The 16,587-nt window shown below is 40.8% G+C and overlaps 1 protein-coding gene across 1 annotated transcript in view; it reads right to left on the bottom strand.

Annotated features, from left to right (window-relative positions):
* DNAJC15 (DnaJ heat shock protein family (Hsp40) member C15) overlaps positions 1 to 15,615 on the bottom strand; it is a 72,355-nt gene extending 56,740 nt beyond the window's left edge. The window contains exon 1 of the mRNA XM_025924875.2: positions 15,460 to 15,615. Coding sequence (XP_025780660.1) covers positions 15,460 to 15,564 — 105 coding nt within the window. The 5' untranslated portion in view covers positions 15,565 to 15,615. The remainder of the gene's footprint in view (positions 1 to 15,459) is intronic.
* Between the last annotated feature and the right edge of the window lie 972 nt (positions 15,616 to 16,587).

Below are 16,587 nucleotides of genomic sequence, written 5' to 3'. Positions count from 1 at the left end.
TTCAAATGAGCTTTCCCTTCCCCACACCTCCACACTCAATACATACTTCTCCCCTCAATACATCTCTTTCTGGAAAGTTTCCATTTCTCTTTAAAAATGTTTTTTTCAACTGAGAACAAACTGAGGGTTGATGGGGGGTGGGAGGGAGGGGAGGGTGGGTAATGGGTACTGAGGAGGGCATCTTTTGAGATGAGCACTGGGTGTTGTATGGAAACCAATTTGACAATAAATTTCATATATTGAAAATAAATAAATAAATAAATAAATAAATAAATAAATAAACAAACAAACATTAAAAAAGGAAAAAATAAAAATGTTTTTTTCATGTTTATTATTTATTTTTGAGAGCAAGAGAGACAGAGCACAAGCGGGGGATGGGCAGAGAGAGAGAGAAAACACAGAATCTGAAGCAGCTTCCAGGCTCTGAGCTGTCAGCCCAGAACCTGATGTGGGGCTCAAACCCACAAACTGTAAGATCATGACCTGAGCCGAAGTCGGACACTTTACTCACTGAGCCACCCAGGCACCCCTGGAAAATTTCCATTTCTATTTGACTGTTTTAAAAGGTACAAGCAGAAATACACAAATTATTCTAGATATAGAGACACCATACTTTTATACAAAAAGATATGTTTCTGTTTTGCTTTATTTCCAACAGCTTCCATAGGGTGTCCAATGTTTTGTTGTTGTTTCTGACTAATACAGTAAGTCAATGTCACAATCATAGAGCTGAAAGGAATTACATAGAAAAACCCACATTTTATATAGGAAGACACTGATGTCCTAAAAAGTGACATTCCTTGTCCAAGGTTTAGCATTGGTCATTAGTGTCTTCACCTGGGCTAAAATACAAGTATCCTAATTCCAGACCAGACCCTATGTCTTCAAGCAACAATTCAAAATTATTGCCATGCCCTCTCCTGCTTGCACTCTATTTCTCTCAAAAATAAATAATAAACATTAAAAAAAAATTTTTTTTTAAATGGGGCACCTGGGTGGCTCAGTCGGTTAAGCATCCAACTTCGGCTCGTGTTTCATGGGTTCGAGCCCCGCCTTGGGCTCTGTGCTGATAACTCTGAGCCTGAAGCCTGCTTCGGATTCTGTGTCTCCCTTTCTCTCTGCCCCTCTCCTGTTTGCACTCTGTCTCTCTATTTCTCCCAAAAATAATAAACATTAAAAAAAATTAAATTATTGCCATGCTCTTTTAAAAGATTATAAAAATTCATCAATCTTTCCACTGTGAGCTCACAGGCAATGAAACATCCCTATCCGACTTCAACACCCATTCACAAACACCTTATAATGTCTTATCCTATTTATTAGTTTTTTAATGACCTAGAGAACATAATGTCATTTAATTATTTCATGCCAAACTAGATTCTAGCACCAGTCCTTGATGCCCTTACTCCTCATAATTCCCTATTTTTTCACAAAATTTTATATTCCCTCACCCACTCCCAATAAGTTGTATTTTCAATACTGTCACATTTAATATAAAATCATTCAGTTTTTAAGTATGGAAGCGGATAAAACTGACCACTTCAATAAGCAAATAAGTGGAATTACTCATATTTCCTTCAACTTTTCTTCTGGATGGGAACATGTGGCACTCTGTCATTCTTTCAGTATAAAGACCAGTACTAATGAGAGGCACACAATTTAGCCAACAACTGAAAGTCTTACAAGTTGTTGAGGGAGTAACTCAATGAACAATCTCATGAACTGATGCTGGGAATGCAAATTGGGACAATCTGTCTTGAAAGTAATTTCAGCATAGGAATCAACAGCCTTAAATATATGCAAGACACTAGGCTAACTACAATTAGAAAAAATTACACTAAGAAAATAATCAGAGAGGTGCATAAAAACTTATATATGAGAATATTTATAACTGCACTATTCATAATATAAAAAGTTGGAAACAATTAGAATACCCAACAGGGGATAATTAAATAAATTAGTGCATATGTGAAACATGCACTGACCTATCTACTTACAAATAACCTTTAAAAACAAATTCTTCCTGGCACTCTCCAATAAAAACAAATGCAATGATCTCTGGCATCTCCCTTTTTATCCTTGCACTTAAGTTTGCACCCTGAGCATAAAAATGATCTTGCTGAATCTCTAGCTGGCCTCTTCTCTATCATGTACTCCTACAAGCTTTTATTACACTGACTTTAGAGGCCCTGGGCAAGTACTCCCTAAACTCCCTTAGATTACACCTGATGTACACCTTACCTGCAACACTCTGTAGCTTTGCTTATTCTTCTTGCTTGGCAAATCATGCCACTTTCTAAAAGCTACTTTTACTCCCTTACAAGAACCTATTTTACTTTAGGCAACAATTTCTTAGAGTGGTAATACTCACAGCTTAAATTTCATTACACAGTATTCTTTTCTTCCTTTCTGAGTTAAGGTGAGATAAAATTAACTCTGCTTCAAGGTTTAAGAATTTTAAACTATCTTGAAGCATCTCAAGACTCTGAAAATTACCACAAATATCAGGGCTATAAATCATTTCTTTGAGTTGGATTTCATCAATTTCCGATATCTAAATGATGAAGCAGCAATATAATTTAGTGAAAAAGTCAAGGACTTCCAAAGTCAAATTGGTTTCATATTCTAGTCCTGCCACTTACTAGCTATATGACCTTGAGAACTCTTTGGTCCTCGGTTTTCTTATATGTAAGAAAAGTAGCATCTAACTTCACAGGGTTATGATGAGAAATGGGACAATGTAATCACAGTGTTTGGCACTTAGCAGACATTAACTGTTAGTTTACTTCCTCCTTAACCATTTGCATGCACATCATGCAGTCAGTACATTCATGCATATCATACAGTTTTATCTTCTTTTCATACATGCAATGAATAAAAATAGAAAATATTACTAACATTATGGAAGCAGGAGGAGACAGGTATGAAATTTTTCATTTTATAAAAGAACTTACATTTGAAAAGATTAAGAGGCAGTGTTTTGGGGCAAACAAATCTGGAAAAAAACTTGTACTGGCCAAAAGTGAATTAAAAAAACAACAACTCCTTTATTTATTTTTAATGTTTATTTTTGAGAGAAAGAGACAGAGTGTGAGTGGGGGGGGGGGGGGGGGAGGGGGACAGAGAGAGAGGGAGACACAGAATCCGAAGCAGGCTCCAGGCTCTGAGCTGTTAGCACAGAGCCCAACACAGGGCTCAAACTCACGAAATATGAGATCACAACCTGAGCTGAAGTCGGATGCCCAGGCGCCCCCAAAAGTGAAAAAGTAATCCTCTACAAAATCTCAGAGTCAAAAACTCTATGATACCAATATAGACAACTTTAGTATCAGAAATAGATGTGTTAGGGGCACCTGGGTGGCTCAGTTGGTTAAGCATCCAACTTTAGCTCAGGTCATGATCTCACGGTTTTAGAGTTCAAGCCCTGCATTGGGCTCTGTGCTGATAGCTCAGAGCCTGGAGCCTGCTTCAGATTCTGTGTCTCCCTCTCTCTCTGCCCCTACCCTTCTTTCTCTCTCTCTCTCTCTCTCTCTCTCTGTCTCTCTCTCTCAAAAATAAATATTTTTAAAAAATTAAAAAAAAAGAAATAGATGTGTTGACACTTAGAAATGAGAATGAATGAGTCAACAGTTCTAAACTACATGATATTCCATGTAGTTTAAATAGAATAGTACAAGTTTTCTAGAATGGAGGGAAAGGCTGAAACGGGCTACCCTGAATCAGTTAAAGGAATATACAAACCGGGTATCAATTCAGAGCCTTTTTTAAAACTTCTATTTAAAATTCTTCACAGGGGTGCCTGGGTGGCTCAGTCGCTTAAGCGTCCGACTCTTGATATCAGCTCAGGTCTTGATCTCAGGGTCATGAGTTCAAGCCACACATTGGAAAAGGGGTGTCAGTTGAGTGTCTGACTCTTGATTTCAGCTCAGGTCATGATTGCAGGGTTGTAGGATTGAGCCCTGCATCAGACTCCATGCTGAGTGTGGAGCCTGCTTAAGATTCTCTCTCTCCATCTGCCCCTCTCCCCTACTTGCATGCTCTCTCTTTAAAATAAATAAATAAATAAAAATAAAAGATTCTCTCTCTCTCTCTCCCTCCCTCTGTCCCTCTCCCCTGCTCATGTTCTCTCTCTCTAAAAAAAAATAAATCTACTCTTTAAAAATCTACTAATTTTACAAAAACCATATATTTAGAAATATTATTAAATACTATATAGTAATAAAGTTTTTGGTGAATAAAACTGTAACATCATTGTATGTAGGCAGTATTTGAGGGGAAAAGTGCTGTTTGTAGTACCATCTGTAACTGATTTCATGGCTGGCTTAGTTCTTATCTCCTCAGTTCTATATGCCTGCTATACAAAACTAATTTTTTAATGTTTATTTATTTTTGAGGGAGAGAGACAGCATGACGGGGGAAGGGGTAGAGAGAGGAGGACAGAAGATCCAAAGTGGGCCGTGCACTGACAGCAGAAGTCGGATGTGGGCTCGAACTAACAAACCAGGAGAGTATGACCTGAGCAGAAGTCGGACGTTTTAACTGACTGAGCCACCCAGGCACCCCCAAAACTATTTTTTCAGTTGTGATGGTGATGATAGTTATTGTGAAATTCCAGAGATACCAAAAGGAAGTGGAATTATTCTCTGGAAGACCATAATAAATTACTTAGAGGAATATGTGATATTTTACCATATCCCTGGACATAGGCACTTCTGTTCACTGACCTGGTAAAACTATAACAAACTTGAAATATAATGATAAATACAGAACAATTGATGAATCTCTCTCTCTCTCTCTCTCTCTCTCTCTCTCTCTGATTTCACAATCCCCTGACACTCTCTGTCGGCAGATATTGAAAAACAAAAATAAAGCCAAACCAACAAAGCAAAAAAGTGCATTGCTGAAGCTGTAGGAGAAATGCCACATTCTCTAGTGGACTAAAAGCAAAGCCACTTACTCCAAGACAAGGAAATCTTTTACTATCATACTTCATCAGCTACACAAGAGGAAGATAAGGAAAATGGGGACAAGTTGGGTAAGAGGATAAAAATGAAACTATTAGGATCCAGAGTTGTGACCCAGAATGAAGTTTCCCATGAGATAAAATGTTATACACACAAGGCTTCTTAGAGAAATGGCTGATTCTAGGACAGGAGCAAGAAATATACAAAATAAGCCTAGAACGCCTTATAGTGCCAGAAGTAAGGAAGTGCTCAAAAAAACTCCACAATAATGAGGTATGTCAAAGGTATATGGGAACCAACTGAAAGAGATACCAAGGCCGAAGGAAGAATAATTTAAACAACAAAGTAAACAATACTGTTATAACCCAAAGTATAAATATCCATGAATCCGGGCCGATATAAATACATGATGGAATAAATAAATAAATGGGGGAGAAGAGACAAATCTCCTGTGCAGAAAAATTCCAAGTACTTTCATAAAGAACTCCACCCTCAAGGAGGGGAAGCATAACTCCCTACTCCTTAAATGTAGGCCACACATAGTGACTTCCTTTCAAAAAGTCCAGTAGGGGAAGGGAAAGGGGAAAAAACAGCCAACTTTACAGTGGAGAAACCAGACAAATGCTACGTCATCAGATTAGTTCAAGGAGAACCTAAATAGTGAGAAATCATGTTTCTAGTACGTGCCTTCCACATGGACAAATTCCAGTGGAGGGGCACGACAAAATATCGGAATAGCATTCCTCAAATCTGTCAGGCGCATCAAAAACAAGGCAAGTCTGAGAAACTGTCGGCCAAGAGAAGCCAAGAGACATGAAAACTACATGTAATGTGATCTCCTGGATGAGATCCTGGAATACATTAGAAGGGCTGTAGGTAAAAACCAAGAGATTCTGAATAAAGTAGGGACTCTGGTTAATAATGTATGAAGCGACAATGGCTTATTAATTATAAGAAATGTACCATACTAACACAAGATGTTAAAAGGGGAAACTGAGTGTGGGTACATGGGTATTCTGTGTGCTCTCTTCTCACTTTTCTGTAAATCTAAAACTGTAGTTGAAAAAACATCTAATTTTAAAAGAAAAAAAATGTTATATGTGATTAGATTTTCACGAGAGCTAATAATGTTTATTGAATCCCTAACAGCATTTAGATAACATTCAGAGCACATAAGACAGTGAAAATGGAGTTCCTGAAATACTCTGTCTTACGCTGTGAGTTACATAGACCTGTGGGCTAAGGGAATGGACACCATTTATAAACTAGTGTTTGGTAACACTGCTGGTAGGAGACTATGCTTTCAAATTTCTCACATCTGTGAAATTCAAATCACCTTACAGCTGAAAACAGATAAAAGTGAGTGTGTTGGTCCAGACCTGTTTGCATTCACTGGTCCATTTCCCGGCTTTTCCCTACTCTGTTCTTTTGGGAGGAGAGCTGAGTCCTGCAGGCTCCTGTGTCACCCGGCTCCAGTTGAGTCTGATGAATGGGGCTCAATGGTGGGAGACAGGAGGGTGGGGAAAAAGGGAAGTCCACGGTATTTCTCCCCTTTCCTCTGCCTTGTAGCAGCAGCTCTCACAGCAGCCGTGTCCCGAGGCTCCAGCTCCCTCCTGCACAGACCCCCACGGTCTAGTTACAGAACAGTGGTTATGAAAACACCTCTTCCTTTTGACCCTGCAGCCGGAGAGCGCTAGTGGCTTTTTCCTGTTCTCAGCCTCTGCACTGCCTCACAATCCCATCTTCTCAACAACTCTTCACCTGTAAAACCAACTCTCTACATTCCATTTCCTTTGTTTTACATAATTTAAATATGTCTGTTTTCCTAGTAAGACCTTGAGGACACAGACAGGTTGAAGGGCAATGGGGATGGAATATATTTGGAGTAAAAGCAGAGTAGAGAAAGCAGAATTCCGGGGTGCCTGGGTGGCTCAGTTGGTTAAGCGACCGACTTCAGCTCATGTCACGATCTTGCAGCTCGTGAGTTCGAGCCTCATGTCGGGCTCAGTGCTGACAGCTCAGAGCCTGGAGACTGCTTCGGATTCTGTGTCTCCCTCGCTCTCTGCCCCCCTCCTGCTCATGCTCTGGCTCTCTCTCAAAAATAAATAAACATTAAAAAGAAAAGAAAATAAAGCAGAACACCTTTGGAGCTCATCCACACATCAACTGTGTGGCCCTGGGCAAATTATTTCACTGCTTTAAGCTTTGATTCGTTCATCCATCAGTGGGGGATTATAACAGTATCTACGTTTCACAGGGTTATTACATGCACTAAATTGGTTCATGCATTTAAAGAACTAGCCTAATACCTGGTACAAAACATTTAGCTACCACCACTATTACAGCTGCCATTACGGCTTCTAGACTCCAGAGGACTGTCCACTGTAATACAATCTTAACTGGTCTTGCCCTCTTCTGCTTCTCTATCCTCTACCCTTCTTGAACAATGCCCTAGGCTTTATCTTCCTGAAGCCCACTACTGATCACACAGCTCCTACAAAACTGCAACAGCCTATAGATAAGGTACTCGTTCCTTAACCTGCCACTCAGGTATATCCACAATCTTATCCCAACATATTTTCCCTTATTTTTCCCCCCTTAATATAAGCTACAGTTGGTTTTCTCTCTTTCTAGCTTCTCTTGAAAAATGAGATATTTTTCAAGGCTCTTGAGGAGAAACCCATGTTTGATTCATCTTTGTACTTACTACAGCACTTAGCCTCAGTACTTTACCTAATAAAATGGGACTCCGTAGCTCACATTTAGGTAGTTTTGCTTTTGTCTCTCTTGCCCGAAGAGACATATCTAAAACATGTTGCTAAGGCCAATATCAAAGAAATTGCTGCCCACGTTTTCTCTTCTAGGAGTTTTAAAGTAGGACAGCACTTAATAGAATCGGTCTTGCATTAGGTATTTAAATTTGATCCAGGGGCGCCTGGGTGGCGCAGTCGGTTAAGCGTCCGACTTCAGCCAGGTCACGATCTCGCGGTCCGTGAGTTCGAGCCCCGCGTCAGGCTCTGGGCTGATGGCTCAGAACCTGGAGCCTGTTTCCGATTCTGTGTCTCCCTCTCTCTGCCCCTCCCCCGTTCATGCTCTGTCTCTCTCTGTCCCAAAAATAAATAAAAACGTTGAAAAAAAAATTAAAAAAAAAAAAAATTTGATCCAATTTACCTTCTCGAGCAGTGACAGGCAAACTTAAAGCCCACAGGCCAAATGCGGCCCTCCAACTATTTGTTGGATAAATAAAATAAAGTTTTATTAGAATAGTTTTTTTTGGAATACAGCCACATTTATGGATTATCTATGGCTACTTTTTGCTTTACAATGGCAGAGTTCGGTAGTGTAGTAGAGATCCTATGGCCTGCAAAGCCTAAAATATTATTTAGCCCTCTACAAAATAAATTTGCTGACATCCGTCCTTGAGAGTGGCAATCCTGGTTTATCCACATCCTCCCCACAGACATCTAGTATATAGCTTCCATATATTTGGTGTTCAAAAAAAATTTTTTTTTAATTTTTTTTTTAACGTTTATTTATTTTTGAGACAGATAGAGACAGAGCATGAACGGGGGAGGGGCAGAGAGAGAGGGAGACACAGAATCGGAAGCAGGCTCCAGCCTCTGAGCCATCAGCCCAGAGCCCGACGCGGGGCTTGAACTCACGGACTGCAAGATTGTGACCTGAGCTGAAGTCGGACGCTTAACCGACTGAGCCACCCAGGTGCCCCCAAAATTTTTTTAATTAAACTGAATTGACAAACTTTAAAAACAGAGTTGGAGACTGTGTTATTGGAGGTTAATAAGCAATAAAATTACCAAAACCTAGAAAAGCACATCAGAAGTCAGAGTATTATGTATACTCTGACTACACATACTATTACTTATATTTTAGCCCTCTCTTTACCATTAAAAAGTGAAACAAGAGAGTCTCATTTATCTTATTCTTTTTTATTCCTTAGGGCTATCAGTTCATAATTCTATAAAACATTTCTCTCATCTTCTATTTTTTTCCTATCCAGTTGTTTTCATTCAATTGCTAATTTAAGCATTCAATAAAAATTTATGGAGCAGTAACCAGGTTACTGGTACTATGTTGAGAGCTGAGAGAATGAGGATCCTTAAAACTTGGTCCCTGCCTATGAAGGCTATCTAATCTTAGTTTAAAAGACATATTTCAAAAAGGAGAAGCACTATTTAAATACCAGCAAATCAACAAGTGGGTCAAGTCTGGTATCTGTTACTGTCACCTAATTTCAAATCTTCAGCAGAAAAAAAACAAACAAAAAAACCAAACAAACCAAAAAATTTAAATGTTCCACTACTATGAATCCAAGTATTTCTGAAAATTGGGAAAACAGCTCACTCCATCACAACTGCCACTGCTGGAGGAGGGGAAAAAGAGCTTCAAATTTGTTTACTAATTCCCTAAGGCATTTTATTCTTCCAAAACAGCATAAGCAGTAAATAACCTTCTCAATAAATATAAGTTGCCTGAAAGTGTTATAAAATGCTGAAACTTCTATGGAGACTATAACACTTAAGTTCAAGATAGACAATAGCTGTACCAGTGGGAAATTAAGAAGGAAAAAAATCATTCTGCCTCAGGAAGAGGCAGAACTGGCGATGCAGAGAGTAAAGATGGAGACTATTCACTCATACCACAAATATTTATTTAGCATTTACCATATACATATACAAACATTTACTCAGCATGCACCAGGCCCGGTGCTAAGTTACACAAAGACTCCTGTTCTTCCTCAGAGGCTAACATAAAGGAGAAATCCTACAGAAAAAACACATTCATCAATGTCAGAATCAAACATTCATGTTTAAGTCACTCAACAGTAATAAAGTTAATAGCTGTTCATTTAATAAACAATTAAGTGACTACCCTGGGTCAATTACAGTGCAATCACAGAAGCATAAAAAAGTTCTTGCTCAGAAGACTTCACAGCCTGGGTGCTTATACAAAGATGAGTAACTTTTTAAAGTTTATTTATGTATTTTGAGAGAGAGAGTGCACATGCAGAGAGAAGGGGCATAGAAAGAGAGGGAGAGAGAGAATCCCAAGCAGGCTCGGCACTGTCAGCATAGAGTCTGACACAGGGCTTGAACTCAAACTGTGAGGTCATGACCTGAGCCGAAATCAAGAGTCGGATGCTTAACTGACTGAGCCACCCTAGCACCCCAACGATGAATAATTTTGATATATGAAATATTTCAAAAAACTGTACAACTTTCTGAGGAAGTACACAAGAGGAAACATTACTAGGGAGAGGGAACTTGAGTCAGGCAAGGCTTCACATCAGTAACCTGAGTCTCACAAAATGAACAGGAGTTTGCCAGGCAAAGAATTTCAGACAGAGGAGAAAACCGCACCAAGTGAAGTCAGAGCACAGGGTACAGTGCAGTGTGGGGAATGGAAAATAGGGTTGGGGTAAGTTGTTTGGGGGTCAGTTGATAGAAAGCCCTGTATACCACCCTGAGGAAAGTTTGGACCATGGTACACTTATAAAAAGGTTATAAAAATAACTGATGGCAGTGTGAAGTTTAAAAAGGATAAAGTACCAGAAGCCAAGAGGACTGCTTTTTAAAGGCTATTACAATAGGCCAGGGGAGAGATGATAAGACTAACAATAGCAGTGGCAAGGTCAGAGAAAGAAATCAGAGATCAGGATAACGAACTAACAGAAGAAACCTGGAGATAGAGAAGAAACCAGAAGTGATAATGGCATTGTTCACGATAGGGGAAAGAAGAGAATCAGCTCGTATGGGGAGAGAACATAATAAGCTACATTTTAGGCAGCTGAAGTTTGTATTTTTGTTTGTAGGACTCAGTGGTGAGACAAGTGGAAATTCTTATTAACTCCATTCACTGAGAGAATAGTTCTCATTCCTTCCCATTCCAGAATAACATTTATTCACTCAGCAATTTCTTTTTGGAAAGCTTATCACATATCAGGCACCATTATAAATGCTGGAAAAACACAGACAGCAAGCAAAGTCCCTGCCCATGGAGCTTAGCCCATGGAGGTTATCATAACCTCCGCTTATGATAACAGTGAGGGAAAAAATCAGATAAAATTAAAAATATGGATATACGATATGTAAGTCATGTGATTTCTTCAAAGGGAAGCTTCAAGGTAAACATTTTAAATCAAATTGCAATGAAAAATACTAGAAGTGATTTGTTTTGGTAGTAAGTAGTTAATGACTTACATGTTTGATAGGTTTTCGTTTCCAAGCTGGCCTATACTGAAATGTGTATGTGGCTAATTACATGTTACACTATGCTACTGACACTAGGAGTTACACTTTTTGGGAAAGTACTGAAAACTGAAGGCTATCATTTCATACAAACCGGGTTTTTTTCAAAATGCTATAAAAACTGGTAATATTCTCTTCCTAACATTCAAGTTTCTTCTCTACTTTTTCATAAGAATCAGTTTTGCTACAAAGCAAAATCTGACGATGACCTCTATTAAAGAATTAATTTTAAGCTACTATTTTATTCAAGGTATGACACGGGTATTTTTGCCTGTATTTTTATCTTTTTAATCTCCTAAACTGGTTATTGCACATTAATTCCTAGTCTCTAAAGGGAAGTTTACCTGAGAAAGAGTTATTTAACATCTACAGCTGCTTTAGTATATTTCAACAACTTTAAAATAAATTGGATCTTTTTAAGAAACAATGTAAAAAATTTCTTCTTCAACTCCTTGATATTTTATTTTTTACTATTTTATTTCCTAAGATTACCCATATGTCCCACTCCTGGGTTGTTTCTTTTTTCCTAACACTTACTCTTTGTCAGCTTCCCATCACTTTCAGTACTTCCAAGCTCTCCCAAAATTATTACTATCAGTTCTCTTATCTTCGAACACATCATTGGTCATTACCTGGGCCAATGATTCCAACAGAAGCAGAACAGATCCTTAGGGACATTTTGAAAATCTGTGAGGACCTTTTGGTTGTCACAATCATTTGGATAGGACGGAGGGTATTTGGTGGATGGGGAACTATTCATCCTAGAAGTCCTAAAATGTGTAAGACAACCCTGTATAACAGAGAACTGTCTGCATCCCTCAGGATTTTAAAAGATCTGCTGGGCATTAAGTAGGTGGAAAGTTTATTTATGATCATCTTAGTCTAAACTTTTATAATATATATAAAACATATCATTTTTGTGCTATTTTAAAATTTCTTTTTAACGTTTATTTATTTATTGGGACAGAGAGAGACAGAGCATGAACGGGGGAGGGGCAGAGAGAGAGGGAGACACAGAATCAGAAGCAGGCTCCAGGCTCTGAGCCATCAGCCCAGGGCCCGACGCGGGGCTGGAACTCACGGACCGCGAGATAGTGACCTGAGCCGAAGTCAGAGGCTCAACCGACTGAGCCACCCAGGCGCCCCATTTTTGTGCTATTTTAAAGAAGACCAAATTTTTCAGAAGTGCAACTATTATTTATGTAAATTGAGGGAAGTATCCACTTTGTTGTGTTCAAAATTTTACCACACATTGTTAACAAATTTGGGAAAAATCAGTTTGTCAATGATGATGGCCCTTACGGTATCTGAAATGCCAGAATGCATGTGAAATCAGTCTGCATTTATAGTTGTCACATTCATAGTGATTCTTTGCAATATGCCAGCAATTGATTACTTCATTTTATCTTCTAATATAATCATGTCTGAGCATTTACATACATACCTAAATAGCAAACCTGTTATTTTCTAATAAAATATTTCACCTTTATGTTTCAGTTAAAGCACTACATTGGTTGTTTGTTTTTTTTTTAATTGATTTATTTTGAGAGAGGGGGAGGGAGTGAAGGAGGAAGAGAGAGCGAAGACCGAATCCCAAGCAGGCTCTGTGATGTCAGTGCAGAGTCCCACGCGGGGCTTGATCTCATGAACCCGTGCAATCATGACCTAATCTGAAAACAAGAGTCAGACGCCACTTAACCAACTGAGCCACCCAGGTGCCCTGCACTGCGTTGACTTTTAAAAGTTATTTTTATGAGTATATTTCATTGTCTATGATGATCATTTTAGGATATTACAGAAGACTTTACAAAATATTTATTATAAAAAAAGGGGGCACTAGGTAGGACAGGAATCACTTTAGAATCACTGGCCCACACTTTAGCCTTCATGTGCCTGGACTACTGAAGACATCTAACTGATATCTTAAATTCTACACATACCCTCTTCCAAATGAAGTACCTACAGATGTGAAAGATCACCAATATTACTTCTATCTTCAAAATACCAGAGCTGCCAACTGCCTTGCAAGTCGGTCCAGTACTGAGATTTCTACAATTCTCCATAAAGAGATTCCTCTACCTAAGAACTTACCCGGTCTACATCACAGACTGAATATTACCCTCAAAAAGCCTTATTTCTAAGAAGTCAGCAAGTCACGGTGGAAGGGTAGAGGGAATCCTAGGTCTGCCCCTTACTTATTATGACAATGATCCTGGGTAAGTTACCACTTTTTTTTTTAATGTTTTTATTTATTTTTGAGACAGAGAGAGACAGAGCATGAGCAGGGGAGGGGCAGACACAGAATCTGAAGCGGGCTCCAGGCTCTGAGCTGTCAGCACAAAGCCCGACGCGGGACTCGAACTCACAAACCGTGAGATCATGACCTGAGCTGAAGTCGGACGCTTAACCGACTGAGCCACCCAGGCGCCCCTACTTACCACTTTCTGAATCTCCTCATTTCTTAAATGAGAAAAAGAACCTTCCTCCCAAGGTTGTGGTATGAAATGACTCAAATAAGCAAGAGCTCAGAGCTTACTACTTCAAACTTTCACCTGTTTTGTTTACTCACCTATCCCAAGGCCTTAGAATAATAACTGGTACCTAGCAGTATTCAAGAAGTGTCTGTTGAATGAAAACACATTGCTTCCGGAAACCTTCCCAGGCAAGCCCAATCTGACCGCTCCAGAAATGTATCAGTTAATCAAGTAAGGATAACTGAGTGCCCACAAAGTGAGCGGTTACTAGAAGAAAATCCCCAGTCCCTGCTCTTAGGAAACTTAGAAAAATACCGGAAAACGACAGGTCAACATAAAAAATGTCACAGTACAGTAGTCAACAAAGGGTATGGGACAGTTAAGTGCTGTGCATCTAAAGGCAAGGTCTACATCATGGCAGGCTGGCACAGCATGGAATGCTACGTGAAAAAGAAACAAAACAGCCATGTTTCTAGACTTCTTCCACTCTTCTTACACAAAGCCTGAGAGAACTTTACAACAGCCAAACCCGTCACTTCTCTGCTTAAAGCTCATCAAAATGGTATCACTGCCCTCAGGATATCCTAACTTGTTCACGTGTTTTATCAGATACTTCGCATGTTCTAGCCCCCACTTATATCTGGCAACTGCACAGATTAATAATGTAGCCACTAGCTACATGTGGCTGAGCGCTTGAAATGTGGCTAGTCTCAGGTAAGATGTGCCATTAGTGTAAAACACACACTGGATTTCAACGACTTGGTACAATAAAAAAAGGATACAAATAAAAAATACCTCAACAATTTTATATTGATTACATGTCAAAATATCAACGTGGATACACGGGGCTAAATAAAATACATTGTTAAAACTAAATTCACCTGGGGCACCTGGGTAGCTCAGTCGGTTAAACATCCGACTTCCGCTCAGGTCATGATCTCCCGGTTTGTGAGTTCGAGCCCCGTATCAGGCTCTGTGTTGACAGCTCAGAGCCTTGAGCCTACTTCCGATTCTGTGTCTCCCTCTCTCTCTGCCCCTCCCCCGCTCTCTCTCTCTCTCAAAAATAAACATTAAAAAGATAATTAAATTAACTTCACCTGTTTTTCACGTTTTAAAAATGGCTACAGAAAACTTAAAGATCTGTATGTGGCTTGCATTACGCTTCTACTGGACACTTACTTTTCCCAGCTCTGCATTTTAGCCTGAAGAAACCACTTGCAATTTCCAACTGGGCCCTGTTTCTCTGGCTTACGACTCTGTAGACACTACTACCGGTGCCTGAAACACTTTTTCCTCTTCCTTTCGCTGAGTTATCTGCCACTCATTCTTCAGATCTTAGTTTTTAACCGTCTTTCTCCAAGAAGCCTCCTCTGACTTCACCCCTTACCCCCGCAAGGCTGGAGTGGGGTCCACTCTAGGCGATAGGTGAATCCATCCTACCTAGGATGATGGGTGATCGGCGAATCCATCCTACCGTACTTATCACGCGGTATCTGCAACTGCCTGTCTCCTGGTCTATCTCCCCGCAAGACTGTAAGCTCCTTGAGGGAACAGAGACTACACACGCCTACTCGTCCACGCCCGGCACAGAGCACAGCTCGGCGCACGAAAGAGGGGGTGGCACAAGGACGTGAACGCCGGGACTACCACCGTCGGAAGTGAGAGAGGGGTGAGGAGTGACGCACGGCCTGCAGGAGTCCGCGGGGTGCCAGCAGGCAGGCCCGGAGACGGGCGGGAACGGCCGGCGGGACTCACCAGTCCGTGGTCGATGTCCGCATCGGCCCTTTTGGTCGCCGGCGGCGAATACTCGGCGTAACGCAGACCTTCGCCGGCAGGAGCGACGCCGCCACCGGCAGCCATGGCAATGGGAGGCGGGGAGGACTCCGGGCGCCGGGGCGTCGCCTACGAGACGGCCGCAGGGACAAACTAGTTAGGGCGGTTCACTCGCGGGTTTAGTTGGCACCGCCCCCCGCTGCCCCAAAGGAGGGCGTGGCCCCAGAAGATCTCTTTCTCACCCAGGCGGGGACCGTTTTGTCCCAGCGAAACCTGGGGTCAGACTCCGAGCTGAGACCCCTAGGACGTGTAGGGTTTTTTGTTTGACGGAGATTCGGAGGCCCAAAGTCAAGGCCCAAGTCAATGCCCTCTTGGGCATTGTGTGGTGGAGCTGGCTCTTCCCCAACCCTCCTTCCTACCAGGGGCCAGGATTTAAACCCTATGGTCTGATGTTATTCTCATCAAATTGCTATTCAAGGGAGACCCGGAGGCTCCAACCGCAATGCCTATAGGTCTCTGACCCACACCAGACCTTTCTTCCCACCCCCAACTACTGATCATACTTCTGTTTAATGCCGCAATTCTCCAACCCATGAAAGCAATAGAAGTGGTAATTTGCGTATTCTACCCTTCGCTCCGCATGGACGGTTATATTTAAGATGAAATTACAAAGAAGAAACGTAAGCAAGGAAATAAACCTCACTCCCCACAAATGGTTTTGTGCTGACTTGGATGTAGAAAGATCCATTTTATTATTAATGTTTAAGTGAAGCCTTTTGGTGCAAAAATTCGCCAACAGATGAAGCCAGTGAAGGGTTTTCCAACTCCTGAACCCTCTTGGCCCCTCTTTTGCCGTTTGTAACCATTGGAAGAGGTGTGAGTTCTAGTGTGTGGTCTATCATTTTTCTGGGCTTGTGTCCCTGCAATACCCATTTACCTCTCCAAATCTCTCCTTATCTGTGGAAGGGGAATGACATTGCCCAACATTCAGACTCAGGGAAGTTGCAAGGATAAAATGAAAAAAGGCGGGGGCGGGGGGGGGGGAGGAGAGAAGGATATGGAGGCAGTTTGTACGTGCAGTTACCGTATACTACACACAGTTACTACCAC

The sequence above is a fragment of the Puma concolor genome, chromosome A1, assembly GCF_028749965.1.
Source record: "Puma concolor isolate L17-30 chromosome A1, mPumCon1.1.hap2, whole genome shotgun sequence".
NCBI lineage: Eukaryota > Metazoa > Chordata > Mammalia > Carnivora > Felidae > Puma > Puma concolor.
The sequence above is the reverse complement of the archived record's forward strand: the minus strand, read 5'-3'. Positions and strand labels throughout refer to the sequence as shown.